The sequence below is a fragment of the Giraffa tippelskirchi genome, chromosome X, assembly GCF_054371585.1.
Source record: "Giraffa tippelskirchi isolate mGirTip1 chromosome X, T2T-mGirTip1v1.2.pri, whole genome shotgun sequence".
Lineage (NCBI taxonomy): Eukaryota > Metazoa > Chordata > Mammalia > Artiodactyla > Giraffidae > Giraffa > Giraffa tippelskirchi.
The window spans coordinates 132,081,229-132,096,652 of NC_137289.1; the positions used below are offsets into that span (position 1 = coordinate 132,081,229).

Here is a 15,424-nt window from a genome sequence, read left to right on the forward strand (position 1 = left end):
CTCTTCTGCATCATGCTGCTGCACCAATACAACTGCAGGTGGTAACAACAGATATTTGCCTAAAGCCTGGCTACGGAACCCAAGGTAATATCCTGTTGCCAGCCCCAACAGAGACTGAACAAGGACAGATGGTGGACTGGACTTGGCCATGGAAGATAAAGACATCCCACATGTGGTGGGGAGCTTTCCTAGCCCCATTTGGGCAAGGTCTGCAACATGACTTTTAGGTTGTACCCTGGGTGACAAGCACCTGGTCCCCTCGTGTGCATGTCACCTAGCCAGGGCCACAGGGAGCTGTCTCAATGTTGAAAGGTGTATTTGTACTCTCCCTGAGGCCTATCATGAGTTCCCCTGTTATGCTCTGTGTGGAGCCACAGGATGTGAGAAATCCATGATGTGCAATGGCTAACTGGAGACCCACTGCAAGAATGGTGGGCAGCCTGTCCAGTACCTGGCATTGGAGTTTGCTCTGTATTGGGTGTGTAGTCTGCACTCTAGTGGTTTGTTGTTGTAGCTGTCAATGTTGTTGCGGAATATGGGTACAAGCAGCAGCGGTGTGCGCCAGAAAGAAGCCACAGAGGGCCGAGCCTATGTAAACAGTGGGACAGAAGACCCTGAGGGGTGGATTGTGGAGAAGTTAACTGACAACACAGAGTCAGTCAGGCTCTCCTGTCCCACTCTCTCACGGCCTCATACCTTACGTTCTGTCAACAACGATATTGCTGACCTTGGTAGCACTGGGCCTGCGCACCCACTTGGCCATGGGCCACTTTTGTCTGTCCTAGCATATCAGTAGTCTTTGAAGACTCCCTGCGGCGGCTGCTGCTGCCCAGAGAGAATAAACATGTCTGCAGTCCCCACAGCTCTTCAAGTCTTCTTCCATCTTCTCCGGTCGCGCCTTATCTACCCTGGGTTCAGTGAACAGTGTGAGCGGCAAGACAAGTACTTACCATGAACACGGGATTCCGAAAGTACTTTGTATCCATGATTTTCTCCAACTCTTAAGACAATTTCTGTGAGGAGAGCATTATTATCCACCATTGTAGGAACGAGAAAGCTGAGTCCGCAAGAAGCGCCAGGTTCCAGTGATTATAACCAGCCACCTGGGTTCTATCTTCTAAACCACGCAGCTGCTGCTTCTTAACTTCAGGAGACCTGAGAAGCACCAGCTGAGAGTGACAGAGGTGAGTTTCAGCCCCCAGTTCACCACTTCATATTTGGGGGACCTTTAGGAAGATGAGTCACCTGACTCTTCATTCTCTCATCTGTAAAATGGGAAAAATAATGAATTTAAAACTTAGAGTGGAATGAAAAAGAGTTATATATATATATAAATATATTCAAAATATATATTGGAATCACTTTGCTGTACACAGGAAACTAACACAATATTGTAAATCAACTCTATTTCAATGAAAAAAAATTTTTTAACTTAGGGAGGATGCAAAGGTTAAATGATTAAGTGCCTACTACATGTTGATTAATATTATTATATTCCAGAAATGTACAGTACAAATACAAAAATAATTTGCCAAAATGGAGCAGGGGCCATCCTATGAAGGAATAAACGTAGGAACACAAGGCATCAGTACAGTTGTGTTAATCGAGACTATAAGCCTTCCAGAAGCCAAAACAACATACCATACCACTCTCTTTCCCCCAGAATGGATCCTACATCAGTTTTTTAGTGAAAACAGGGTTTTCAGAGTGGAGGAATTCAACTGGGGCCTTATGTAGAGGAAACTATGGCAAATAGCAGAGTCCATAAAATGAGAGTCACAGAAAAGCCTGAAGCAAATATCAAAGGCTGTTCCTTGTAGCAATCCTAAAGGAAAGATAAAGGCCTAACACAAACTGTAATTCTGAGGCAGCAGTTGAACACAGAATTAAGCTAATCCCACTAAGGTGTTTTGAATCTGTGGGCACTGCAGTCAATATCAATGTGCTCAGTCTCGTCTGACTCTGCGACCCCATGGACTGTAGCCAGCCAGGCTCCTCTGTCCACGGGATTTTCCAGGCAAGAATACTGGAGTGGCTTATCATTTCCTTTTCCAGGGGATCTTCCAAAACCAGAGATCAACCAGTCTCTAGCATCTCCTGAATTGGCAGGCAGATTCTTTACCACTGTGCTACCTGGGTGGTTGTTGTTTTTCAGTCACTCAGTCGTGACTCTTTGTGATCCCATGGAGTGCAGCACACCAGGCTTCCCTGTCCTTTACCATCTCCTGCAGCTTACTCAAATTCAGGTCCATCAAGCAGGTGATGCCATCCAACCACCTCATCCTCTGTTGTCCCCTTCTCCACCTGCCTTCAATCTTTCCCAGCATCAAGGTCTTTTCCAATGAGTTAACTCTTCGAATCAGCTTGTGATTCATCCAGCCCAGCATTTTGCATGATGTACTCTGCATATAAGTTAAATAAGCAGGGTGACATATACAGCCTTGATGTACTCCCTTCACAATTTGGAACCAGTCCATTGTTCCATGTCCAGTTCTAAATGTTGCTTCTAGACATGCATACAGGTTTTGCAGGAGGCAGGTAAGGTGGTCTGGTATTCCCATGACTTTAAGAATTTTCCACAGTTTGTTGTGATCCACACAGTCAAAGGCTTTAGGGTATTCAATGAAATAGATGCTTTTCTGGAATTCTCTTGCTTTTCTATGACCCAACAGATATTGGAAATTTGATATCTGCTTCCTCTGCCTTTTCTAAATCCAGCTTGAACATCTGGAAGTTCTTGTTCATGTCCTGTTGAAGCCTAGCTTGGAGAATTTTGAATATTACTTTGTTAGTATGTGAATGAGAGCAATTGTGCACCTCCTGCATTGGTAGGTGGATTCTTTGCCACTGAACCCTAGGGAATTCCAAATCCCCTCCAGGGTTTGTTAAAACTCTGATTCCAGAGCTCCACCTGCAGCGTTTCTGACTTAGTGATCTCCACTGGGGCTATAGGATTTGCATTTTAACAAGTCCTGGGGGAGGAAGATCCCCTGGAGAAGGAAATGGCAACCCACTCCAGTATTCTTGCCTGTGAAATCCCATGGACCGAGATGCCTGGTGGGCTACAGTCCATGGGGTCACAAAAGTCTTGGAAATGACTAGGTGACTAAACAACAACAATGAGGTGATTTGGATGTTTGCTCACGTGTGACACAAGAGTGTGTAAGACCTGAACTATCTCTGAGAAGTGGTGGGAGTGTGTGCTTCAGTCATGTCCGACTCTGTGTGACGCTATGGACTGTAGGCCACCATTGGTAGCAGCAGTAAATTAAAATTTCAGTGCCTATAATTCTAGCCATCTCCCAAGACAAAGAAAATTGCCCTAAAGAAGAGTCTGGTTCTAAGAAATAGGGCCGCCCATTTTGCCTACCAAGATGTTAGCTACAAAATACATGTCTCTAAGTTTACTGGTCAAAGGAGCCTGCCAAATGCACTTATGATATTAATCACTTTCCGATTAGAATGTTTGCCAATGATAATTATTTTTTCTATTACAGTTAAAATTCAGTCTTTCCTTCCTACACCTAAGTGTGGAGTCACTTTCTTCCAAAGACCACAGTATAGAAAGGGGTAGAAAGAGCAACTTTACAATGAGGAAATAAAAATGGCATTTTACTTCTGTGGTCTTCTCCCCAAGGATACACAACCTCAGTCTATCCCTAAGATAAACGTCAAACACATCCCAAGTAAGGGACATTCTACAAAACACCTGAATAGTATTCCTCAAAACTGTCAAAGTCATGAAAAACAAGAAAAGTTTGAGAATCTATCATAGTCTAGAGGAGACATGACAACAAAATGTAATGTGATAAAACTGGGTGGGATCTAGGAACAGAAAAAGCACATCAGATAAAGAAGAGCAAACAAATCTGAATAAGAATGGACTTCAGTTAACACTAATATGTGAATACTGGCTCACCTATTGTGAACAAAGTACCACACCAAGGTAAGATGTTACAAAAGGGAAAACTGGTGTGGAATATTTGAGAACCCTTTGTACTATCCTAATAATTTTTCCGAAATCTGAAACTATTCTAAAATTAAAAGTTCATTTTAAATTTCACTCATTTTTCTTGATAATAAGCAGATATCCAGACCATTTGCACATCAAGTTTTCTAATTAATAATGAAAATAGAATCCTCTCCTATGCATCTGTGCATTAGTCACTAAGCCGTATTCGACTCTGCCACCGCATGGACTGTATCTTACACCCCAGAGACCAGGCTCCTCTGTCCATGGAATTCTCTAGGCAAGAATACTGGAGTGAGGAGCCATTCCCTTCTCCAGGGGATTATCCCGACCTAGCGATCAAACCGCGGTCTCCTGCAATGCAGGCGGACTCTTTACCATCAGAGGCTCCAGGGAAGCCCTGCCCCACTCCTCGCACAACTTCCGCGCGTTCCCCACCCGCACCCCCACCCCCACCCCTCCACTGCGTGCTCCCCCCTCCCAGCCGGCATGCCTCCCAACCCCACCTCAGACTCCTGCAAAGTTACTCCGGAACCTTCAGCCAATGGCAAACAGGTGGTAGGTGGGACTTCGTTTGTTCGGACAAATGAAACGAAACGCAGGCTCAGCATGGCGTAGCGTGGCCAATGACTGCGGGAAAGTCCCTGTAAAGTGGTTCATGCAGCCCCACACCTTTCTTTACGCCTCTCAGTCCAGCCATTCCTTATCCCTGTTTTAGCAAAGCGCAGACTGCAGTCTGAGAGGAACGAAGATGGCGGCGGCCGGCAGCGACGACTCGCTCAACCCCCTCTCAATCCTCATAGACGAGCTCCACAACCAGGATATTCAGCTTCGCGTCAACAGCATCAAGAAGCTGTCCACCATCGCCTTGGCCCTTGGAGTCGAAAAGACCCGCAGTGAGCTTCTGCCCTTCCTTGTAGACATCCTGTACGATGAGGACGAGGTCCTCTTAGCCCTGGCGGAGCAGCTGGGCACCTTCACCCCTCTGGTCGGAGGTCCCGAGTATGTTCACTACCTGCTGCCACCCCTAGAGTTGCTGGCTATGGTGGAGGAGCCCATAGTGCGGGAAAAGGCGGTGGCATCCCTGCGGTCCATCTCGCATGAGCACTCACCCTCCCATCTCGAGAACTATTTCGTGCCACTCGTGAAGCGGCTGGTGGACGGCGACTTGGTCACCTCCCGCATCTCAGCCTGCAGCCTCTTCTCCGTCTGCTACCCTAGCGTGTCCATTGCTGTCAAGGCGGACCTTCTACAGTGCTTCCGGAACCTGTGCTTAGATGACAACTACTTGGTGCGGGGTGCAGCAGCCTCCAACCTGGGGGATTTCACCAAGGTGCTTGAGATGGATGACATCAAGAACGAGGTCATCCCCATATTCTCCAACCTTGCCTCTGACGAGCAGGATTCGGTGCGGCTGCTAATGGTGGAAGTGTGCGTAAACATAGCCCAGCTCCTGCCCCAGGAGGCCCTGGAGGCCATGGTGGTGATCATACTGTGCCAGGCTGCCGAGGACACATCCTGGCGCGTCCGTTACATGGTGGCTGACAAGTTCACAGAGCTCCAGGCAGCAGTGGGGCCTGAGATCACCAAGACAGACCTGGTCCCTGCCTTTCAGAACCTGATGAAAGACTGTGAGGCGGAGGTGAGGGCTGCCGCTTCCTACAAGCTCAAAGAATTCTGTGAAAATCTCTCCGCTGACTACCAGGAGAATGTGATACTGACCAAGATCTTGCCCTGCAGCAAGGAGCTGGTCTCAGACACCAACCAGCATGTCAGGTCAGCCCTGGCCTCGGTCATCATGGGCCTCGCCCCCATCCTGGGCAAAGATAACACCATCCAGCACCTCATGCCCCTCTTCCTGGCTCTGCTGAAGGATGAGTGCCCGGATGTGCGGCTGACCATCATCTCCAGCCTCGATTGCATGAAAGAGGTGATCGGCATCCAGCAGCTGTCCCAGTTCCTGCGCCCCACCATCGTGGAGCTTGGGGATGATACCAAGTGGCGGGTGCGTCTGGCCATCGTTGAGTACATGCCTCTGCTGGCTGGACAGTTTGGGCTGGAGTTCTATGATGCGCAGCTCCACAACTTGTGCATGTCCTGGCTTGTGGATCATGTCTATGCCATCCGTGAGGCCGCCACCAACAACCTGCAAAACCTGGTGGAGCAGTTTGGGAAGGAGTGGGCCCTTGCCGCTGTCATCCCCAGGGTCCTGACCCTGTCTGAGGAACCCAACTACCTGCACCGCATGACTACGCTCTTCTGCATCAATGTGCTGTCTAAGGTCTGTGGGCAGGACATCACCACCAAGCACATGCTGCCCACAGTGCTGTCTATGGCTGGGGACCCCGTCCCCAATGTCCGCTTCAACGTGGCCAAGTCCCTACAGAAGATCGGGTCCATCCTGGACAACAGCACGCTGCAGACCAAGGTCAAGCCCATCCTGGAGAAGCTGACCCAGGACTGGGATGTGGATGTCAAGTACTTTGCCCAGGAGGCTCTGACTGTCCTGTCTCTCGCCTGATGCTGGAAGAGGAGCCAACGCCAGCCTCAGGTATCCACCCCCCCTCCCCCGCCAAGTCCCTCCCTTGGGGAGACAGTGCCCTTGGCTGTCACTCCGTGCATATTCTGGCCCCAGGCCCCTCCCCCAGCACAGTTCCTGGCCCCAGCCTGGGAATCCAACTTCTCACCGTCCACTCCCACGGGGTTGGGGGTGCTCAAGGTGGGACAGGGCAGAGACCCTAGGAGGAAGGGTTGTTCCTGCTGTACTGGGGGGAGATGCTGGCATCCCAGGTTGCAGGCTTCTGCTGCTATAATGGGGACCCCTCCCCCATCGACTTCTCCACCTCCCTTCCTTCTCCCTCAGTCGGTTGTTTGTGTCAATTGTGCCATTTTTATTTTATTCCTTTTACACCCTATTCACAGAGAGATAAAGGTCTAGAAATTTTAAAAAAAATAATGAAAATAGACTCATGGGAAAATAGATGTTTCTGCCAAAAAAAAAAGGTAGCTCTTTCTACAAATCACAAGGATTCTCACTGTTTTAACACCTTCCAAACTTCCTAATTTGCATTATTATTGTCCTAAAAAATATTATATGAAAAGATTGTTATGTTTTCATATTTTTCTCCCTTTCTTCTCTTTAGCTGGACATGAATATTCACCTTTTTGCTATTTGAATGAGTTTTTGCCTGTTTTCCCACATCTGCTTAAGTGAATAATATTGTAAGCTTCAATTAACTGTATCTTGAATCTGCAGATTCAATTTCCTTATCCTGGACCCTTTTATTTAACGAACCTAAATAATTCTATTAAACATGAAGCATTCAGCTTCCCTCTAATTATCTGGAGAACTCTGCGAGAGAACTGGGACCAGTTTGTTCCAGCTAACCTTAGACTGAGGTGGAAAGTCATCCTCCAGCTCTTTTTGATACTTTGTGGAAGTAGCTATAAAAGGGAACCAAACAGCCAAGAATTTCACAAAAATTTGGCAAAGTAAAGTGTGAGTGGGGAATTCTATATAGTCTATCAAATAAGAATCAAAAAATAGAAGCCTTTTCTGCAGTGCTTGGCTCCAGGTTAATTAATTTTTTTTTATGCACTATGCAGCTTGAGGGAACTTAGTTCCTGGACCGGGGATCGAACTGGTGCCCTCGGCAATGCAAGCTCAAAGTCTTATCCACTGGACTGCTGGGGAATTCCCCCAAATTAACATTTTTTTAAGAAAGATCCATGTAAGAAGTGTGTTGTAAAATTATGTTACGAAGCTGATTTAAGGCAGGGAAATACCACTCGAGGTATAACTTGAAGATTTTTAGCATGGCATAACTGGTAAAATGTAGGGAAAAAAAGGACTGGCTTGGGTGGTTTAGGCCACAACAGACAGAACAAGACCATCAAATTAAAGCAGTTGCTTCCTCTTACCCACAAAAAGACATTACTAAGTAAGATTCAGAAGTTCAGGTCTTTAATGGAGAGTGGCATAACTTGAGAGTTCTGGTAAGGTCTCTGAGTAGCTAAGCAGATGAGCACATTTTAAAAGTTATACTCTGGTTGGAAAGACTATAAGACTGATTTAGGAGACCTGGCTCTACCACTGGTAATGGTAGCTCAGCTGGTAAAGAAATCACCTGGAATGCAGGAGACCCCAGTTTGATTCCTGGGTCTGGAAGATTCCCCTGGAGAAGGGATAGGCTACCCACTCCAGTATTCTTGGGCTTTTCTAGTGGCTCAGACGGTAGAGAATCTGCTTGCAATGTGGGAGACCTGGGTTCAACCCCTAGGTTGGGAAGTTCCCCTGGAGAAGGAAATGGCAACCCACTCCAGTTTTCTTGCCTGGGGGATCCCCATGGACAGCGGAGCTGGCGGGCCACAGTCCATGGGGTCACAAAGAGTCGGACACAACTGAGTGACTAAGCACAGCACTTGATGAACAGGGGTTTGTTATCTCCTTCATAAAAAAGCAATCATCATACATTTGAACAGGAGCTCATAGTTCCCAATAGACTTTTTGTATACTGTATCATTTCATCCTGACAAAAAAACAATACAATTTATAAGGTAGGGATTTTCTTACTTTCACAGATGAGGAAATAAAGTTTAAAGAATTTATGCCATGAGTTGGGTCACACAACGAGAAAGTGGACAGCAGGAACTCGACCTCAGGTTTTCTGACTTCAATTCTCTGCTCTTCACACATCACCAAAAAGCTATCTAAAGATGACTTTTTGCTATAAATTTCCATTACCCTTTGACTAAAATATGGCTTTGAAATTTCAATTCATAATCTTCTCTCTCCAGCGAACTAAATATGAATGTTCCTACATCTCCACTTCCCAAAAGTCAATATGTTTTTCCATTTTAAAATGAGAAAAAAGATTGGAGATTTTTAAAAGCATAAGAATCAATCATAATTTTAGCATCTTTTATAGATTTAAACGGCTTTGCTTGCTTTAAAAAAAAAAAAAAAAAGCAAGGCAATTCTTCAGAGGAGCATAGGGATTCTTAATAAAGCTGCAGTCTAAACTTGGACCAGTATATTATCACAAAACAACATGAGTCATAGGGTCCATGAGCTTGTTTTGTTCCTCAGTCTAAATTGTGGTAGGTGATAAATAACACATTCCTACAAAGGTTAAAGTAATGAAGAGCAAATAAGTAGGTATTTCTTTCATAAATCATGTTTAAAAACTCAGTAGACAATATTCTCCCACTTTTAGCATTTCAACTGTGAAATGAGAATCTAAGTGATGAAAATTAGATTATGAAAAGTGAAAGTAAGATTTTGGTAAAATTCTGGCACTGCCACTTCTCTGTATAAGTATCAATTATACAAGTAATGATTTCAAATTATGTTGAGGGGTAATCTAAAAAAGAATTCTACATATTACCTCAGAAATTAGAAAGAGAGGCAGACTGGTCTTTAAAATACTAGATTTATCTCTATCTCCAAGAGATATCCACACTTCTACGCTGATCGCAGCATTGTTCACAATAGTCCAGATATGGAAACAACTCTAGTGTCCATCAACACTTGATGAATGGATAATGAAAATCTGGTACATATATGGAATATTATTTATTCTGTAAAAATAAGGAAATTCTGTCATTTGCAACAACACAGATGAAAGTGGAAGACATTATGGTTAGTGAAATAAGCCAGACAGAGAAAAATACTGCATTATCTCACTCATATGTAGAATCTAAAAAATGAACTCATAAAAGTAGAAAGTAGGATGGTGGTGGCCAGGGGCTGGTGGTACGAAGGGTGGAGGGGAATGGGGGCTATTGGTCAAAGGGTACATACTTTCAGTTATGCAGGATGAATTTGTTCTGGAGATCTAATGTACTGTATAGTGACTATAGTTAAAAATATAGTATTGCATACTTGAAATTTGCTAAGAGAATAGATCTTAAGTTTTCTTAACGAACACAAACGGTAACTATATGAGTTGATGGATATGTTAATTACCTTGATGGTGGTGATCATTTCACAATGTATACATACATCAAAACATCATGCTGTAACTTTAAATATATATAATTTTTAGTTGTCAAATATGCTTCATTAAAGCTAGGGAAAATATAATATTTCTCCTAAAATAGCTACAAACTTGGAAAACCAAAATTATTTCACTAGTCATACAGAACACACACACATATGTACAACTGCCTCTGTTTTCGAATCCTATTAAAGGTACAGGAGAAAGAGAACATACAAATAAATCTATATTAGTGCTGGAAAGTTGAGGAGGTATCATCAGAGGACTAGAGCAGTAAGGAAAGACATAAAGCAAGTCAAACTGACAGAAAATCTCAACACTATTAAAGAAATTTTAAACTTATCAGGACAAAAGGGAGGAACATGCAAAAAAATGTGTATTTTCTCAGAAGCCTGAAATAATCCCCAAACTAGAGCCATGGAGGCTTGGAAAAGGAAGAGGTAAGAAAGTCAGAAATTTAGAGAGAAAAAAAAGACACCTTTCTTCAAAATGAGAAAAACTTGGCTTCTGGAATCTTCCCATTTGGCAGTCTCCAATAGCACCAATTATCTTTGATTTTTTTAACACCTTTTTATTTGTATTGGGGTATAACTGATTAACAATGTTGTGATAGTTTCAGTTAAACAGCGAAGGGACTCAGCCATACATATACATGTATCCATTCTCCCCCAAACTCTCCCCACCCCATACACTGGTTATTTTTAAATGAGAAGTATTTGGGCATAAAAATACTTTCCCAATATATATCATTACCTTGCTTGTGCATACATGCTCATTTGCTTCAGTCGTGTCCGACTATGTGTGACCCTGTAGACTGTGGCCCACCAGGCTCCTCTGTCCATGGGCTTCTCCAAGCAAGAATACTGGAGTGGTTGCCATTACTTTCTCCAGGGGATCTTCCCAACCCAGGGATCGAACCTGTATCTCTTACATCTCCTGCATTGGCAGGTGGGCTCTTTACTACTAGCGCCACCTAGGAAGCCCAAACCTTGCTTGTAGATGTACAGAAATGTAAAAGTAAGATATAGCTAGTAGTAGTCCATTCAAACGGAGAAAAGAGTACAACATGAGAAAAGAGACAAAGAAGAGACTTTGAAAATTAAGTCTACAAACTACAGGTTGCCTGGAAAGAGTAGGAGGGTCTCCTCTATGAGCTCAGCGTGGATCTGTTTAAAGCTAATTCAAAACCCTTCCAAATGAGCTTATTAGATTCTAATTTGGTGGCTCAGAACCTAATAAGAATTCAGATCAAACTGTTCTTCTTTCTCAAAGAGAAAGCATTGTCAAAGAGCCAAAATTGGAGTGGGTGTTGGGGGAACTGAGTTATACAGCTTTCACATTATGATTCACCTCTCCACCAGCGAACCCTCCTCCATCTCAGTAGCATCTGTCATATATTTTTATTCAAATTCCTTTCCCCTAGGGGCAATCAGAAGCTGAAGAGATGCTCCTAAAGAAGTGACCTCTACAAAAATAAAAGTCAATAATGTGGCCAGCTGACACAGAGGATGTCAGGAAGTGCAAACTGACGATGACAAAGAAAAAGGCAAAACTGTGTAAGGCAGAAGAAAAGAAAACAATCACAGGCCAGGATGAAAAATTAAGGCAATTATCTGGATAAGTCTGCCTCAAAACGTGCTGATGATTGACATAAATGTGTTTTCTTCTGTGGTCTCCACTCTCACGATAGATGGAACAGTGGAACTGTGATAACAGCTTTCTATTTAAGTTTAAAGGGAATATACCTTCTTTGCTTTTGCTTTATACTTTATATCTGGTGTGAAGGAATGCTTTATAAATATAATGCTAACTAACAGCTTGGCTTAGAATGAAAATAATAATATTTGTCTGAATTATCCAGATATCAGTTATCAGTTCCAATTCTTCACTTCAGTTAGACTTCTAGAATTGGGTTAACTGGAGTGACTGATTTAGAAGCAACTTAGAGATCACTATAAGTGAGCTAGGACCAGTACTGATTTACCATTTCATCTGAATTTTGAGTTTACACACATACACAGGCAATCACAAGCACACAAACTCACACCCTCACCACGGAAACACACAAACACACAGTCCCCTGTTTAACAGAACTTTGGGAAAGGTTATTCATATTTAGCAATGTTTAAACTTCTTTCCAAGATAACTACAATATTGGCAAATTATAATCCTACTTAAAAAATGAGGAAGGAGAAGGAAACCACTATTTGTTGAGCACCTAATTTGCACCATGTTTTACAGTGCGTATTACTTTCTTCATTTCATTAAATCTTTATATAACCCTTGTCAGGAAGGCATTGTGAGATGAGAATCCTGAGGAGGCTTAGAAAGGTCTAGTACACTTTGCCCAAAGTCAAACAGCTGAGAAAAGGCAGGCCCAAGAGACCAAACTAAGATTCATCTTGTTCTGAAATCAGACCCACTGACACTCCACAAATTTATGTACCATGAGGCTGGTACATAGGAGTGAGTCACTTAGTGAGTAAGGAAACTTACTGAGTAAGGAAACCTGACAGGGCAGTCCCAGAAAGGGAGCTCTACCTTTGTCAAATATTGTATTTTCTCTCTTCATTCTCCATAACGGGCCTATTTAGACATTTCCACCACCAAGTATAAGATTTGAGTGCAGAAAGAGACCTTAGAAAGCACGTTGGCCAATGCCTTCCTGTGTCCTTCCCTACATTAGTCAGCTATTTGCTGATGCAACTGTAGCCCCAATATTTATCCCTCCATTCCAAGCTACACGTCACAAGCACACAGAAATTCAGACAACGGCAAGGGACAGGAAGTCAACAAGACATAATTAAGATGCTACGTCAGCTCAGTCGTGTCCGACTCTGTGCAACCCCATAGATGGCAGCCCAGCAGGCTCCGCCGTCCCTGGGATTCTCCAGGCAAGAACACTGGAGTGGGTTGCCATTTCCTCCTCCAATGCATGAAAGTGAAAAGTGAAAGTGAAGTCGCTCAGTCGTGTCCGACTCTTCGCGACCCCATGGTCTGCAGCCTACCAGGCTCCTCCATCCATGGGATTTTCCAGGCAAGAGTACTGGAGTGGGGTGCCATTGCCTTCTCCGTAATTAAGATGAACACCCATCAAAATAGTTCAGATCTACCAGCCATGATCTGTTTATTTTTCCACTAGTATTTTATCCAGAGAAGAAAACTAACAGTGCTCTAAGTACACCCAAAAACTTAATTACAAACATCAAAAATAAATTTTAATCAAAATTGCAGATATATTATAAAATACTCAAAGGAAGTTTATAATGCCATTTGGTCACTATCCCTTATATGCGATAATGAAAAAAGGCAAATTTCACTTCCTCCCACTAATTTTTAAATTAACAGGTGATACCTCTGTCCTGAGTTCTGATTTCAATTCTCTGTACTTGATCCAAATATCATATTTAAACTAGAAAAGGAAACAGCCCTCCTCTAACTCGTGTGGTTAACTAACTAGCTTCACAAACAAGTGGGGAATTGTCCTTTTTGTCAAACACTGTATAAACTCTTTTAGCTATAATTCATAAAACAATGCACCAAGATTGGCATTATGGTACATTAAATGCAGACTCAGCTTCGTAGTCCTCTTTTCATTGTCAAGTAAGAAATTGTGAAGATAAATGAACCCTGGGAATTTCAAGATCTAGAATCTGATACCAGCTGGTGCATGGAGGAAATAAATTCTGTCAGGCTACCTGATGTTTCCTGCTGTTGCCTGGAGCTGGGCGGTCTACAAAGTTGTAAGAGGACCCAGTTTGTCCTTGTCTCTCTCACAGTATAAGTGGCGGGGGTGGGGGTGGAGGAATGATCTCTTTAACTCTCTTTAAAGAAAGAAAAAATATATAAGCTGAAGGATACTTTATAGCAAAGCTAATACACTGGATTGTAGAGACTGATGTGGAATTTTGATGATTGATTTTAGCTATTATAGTTTAATAGATAGGAAAGCTGACATCCTTTGATGGCTAGTTTCTAAAAACAGAGATGCATTTTTAAAACCAGACTTGTACTTTTTTTTAATTAATTTATTTATTTGAGAATTTCACTTTCTTTTTTTTTATTAATTTATTTATTTTAGTTGCAGGCTAATTACTTGACAGTATTGTAGTGGTTTTTGCCATACATTGACATGAATCAGCCATGGGTGTACATGTGTTCCCCATCCTGAACCCCCCTCCCACCTCCCTCCCCATCCCATCCCTCTGGTCATCCCAGTGCACCAGCCCTGAGCACTTGTCTCATGCATCGAACCTGGACTGGCGGTCTGTTTCACATACGATAATATACATGTTTTAGTGCTATTCTCTCAGATCGTCCCACCCTCACCTTCTCCCACAGAGTCCATAAGACTGTTCTATGCATCTGTGTCTCTTTTTCTGTCTTGCATATAGGGTTATTGTTACCATCTTTCAAATTCCATATATATGCATTAGTATACTGTGTTGGTGTTTTTCTTTCTGGCTTACTTCACTCTGTATAATGGGCTCCAGTTTCATCCATCTCAATAGAACTGATTCAAATGTATTCTTTTTAATGGCTGAGTAATATTCCACTGTGTATATGTACCACAGCTTCCTTATCCATTCGTCTGATGATGGACATCTAGGTTGCTTCCATGTCCTGGCTATTGTAAACAGTGCTGCGATGAACATTGGGGTACACGTGTCTCTTTCAATTCTGGTTTCCTGGGTGTGTATGCCCAGCAGTGGGATTGCTGGGTCATGTGGCAGTTCTATTTCCAGTTTTCTGAGGAATCTCCACACTGTTCTCCATAGTGGCTGTACTAGTTTGCATTCCCATCAACAGTGTATGAGGGTTCCCTTTTCTCCACACCCTCTCCAGCATTTATTGCTTGTAGACTTTTGGATAGCAGCCATTCTGACGGGCGTGAAATAGTACTACATTGTGGTTTTGATTTGCATTTCTCTAATAATGAGTGATGTTGAGCATCTTTTCATGTGTTTTTTAGCTATCTGTATGTCTTCTTTGGAGAAATGTCTGTTTAGTTCTTTGGCCCATTTTTTGATTGGGTTGTTTATTTTTCTGGAATTCAGCTGCAGAAGTTGCTTGTATATTTTTGAGATTAATTGTTTATCTGTTGCTTCATTTGCTATTATTTTCTCCCATTCTGAAGGCTGTCTTTTCACCTTGCTTATAGTTTCCTTTGTTGTGCAAAAGCTTTTAATTTTAATTAGGTCCCATTTGTTTATTTTTGCTTTTATTTCCAATATTCTGGGAGGTGGGTCATAGAGGAGCCTGCTGTGATTTATGTTGGAGAGTGTTTTGCCTATGTTTTCCTCTAGGAGTTTTATAGTTTCTGGTCTTACGTTTAGACCTTTAATCCATTTTGAGTTGATTTTTGGGTATGGTGTTAGAAAGTGTTCTGCTGCTGCTGCTGCTAAGTCGCTTCAGTCGTGTCCGACTCTGTGCGACCCCATAGACGGCAGCCCAC

The 15,424-nt window shown here is 43.1% G+C and overlaps 1 protein-coding gene across 1 annotated transcript; it reads left to right on the plus strand.

Moving 5' to 3' along the window:
- The first annotated feature begins 570 nt into the window (after positions 1–570).
- On the plus strand, positions 571–13,666 carry LOC145535336 (serine/threonine-protein phosphatase 2A 65 kDa regulatory subunit A beta isoform-like). The gene is made up of 3 exons (XM_081563747.1): positions 571–1,184; positions 4,689–6,521; positions 11,393–13,666. The coding sequence occupies exon 2, from the start codon at positions 4,722–4,724 to the stop codon at positions 6,489–6,491; it is 1,770 nt and encodes a 589-aa protein (XP_081419873.1). The 5' UTR covers positions 571–1,184; positions 4,689–4,721; the 3' UTR covers positions 6,492–6,521; positions 11,393–13,666.
- The last annotated feature ends 1,758 nt before the right edge of the window (positions 13,667–15,424 follow it).

Coding starts and splice junctions, on each gene's coding strand:
- LOC145535336 (XM_081563747.1), top strand. CDS start 4,722: ATGGCGGCGGCCGGCAGCGACGACTCGCTCAACCCCCTCTCAATCCTC.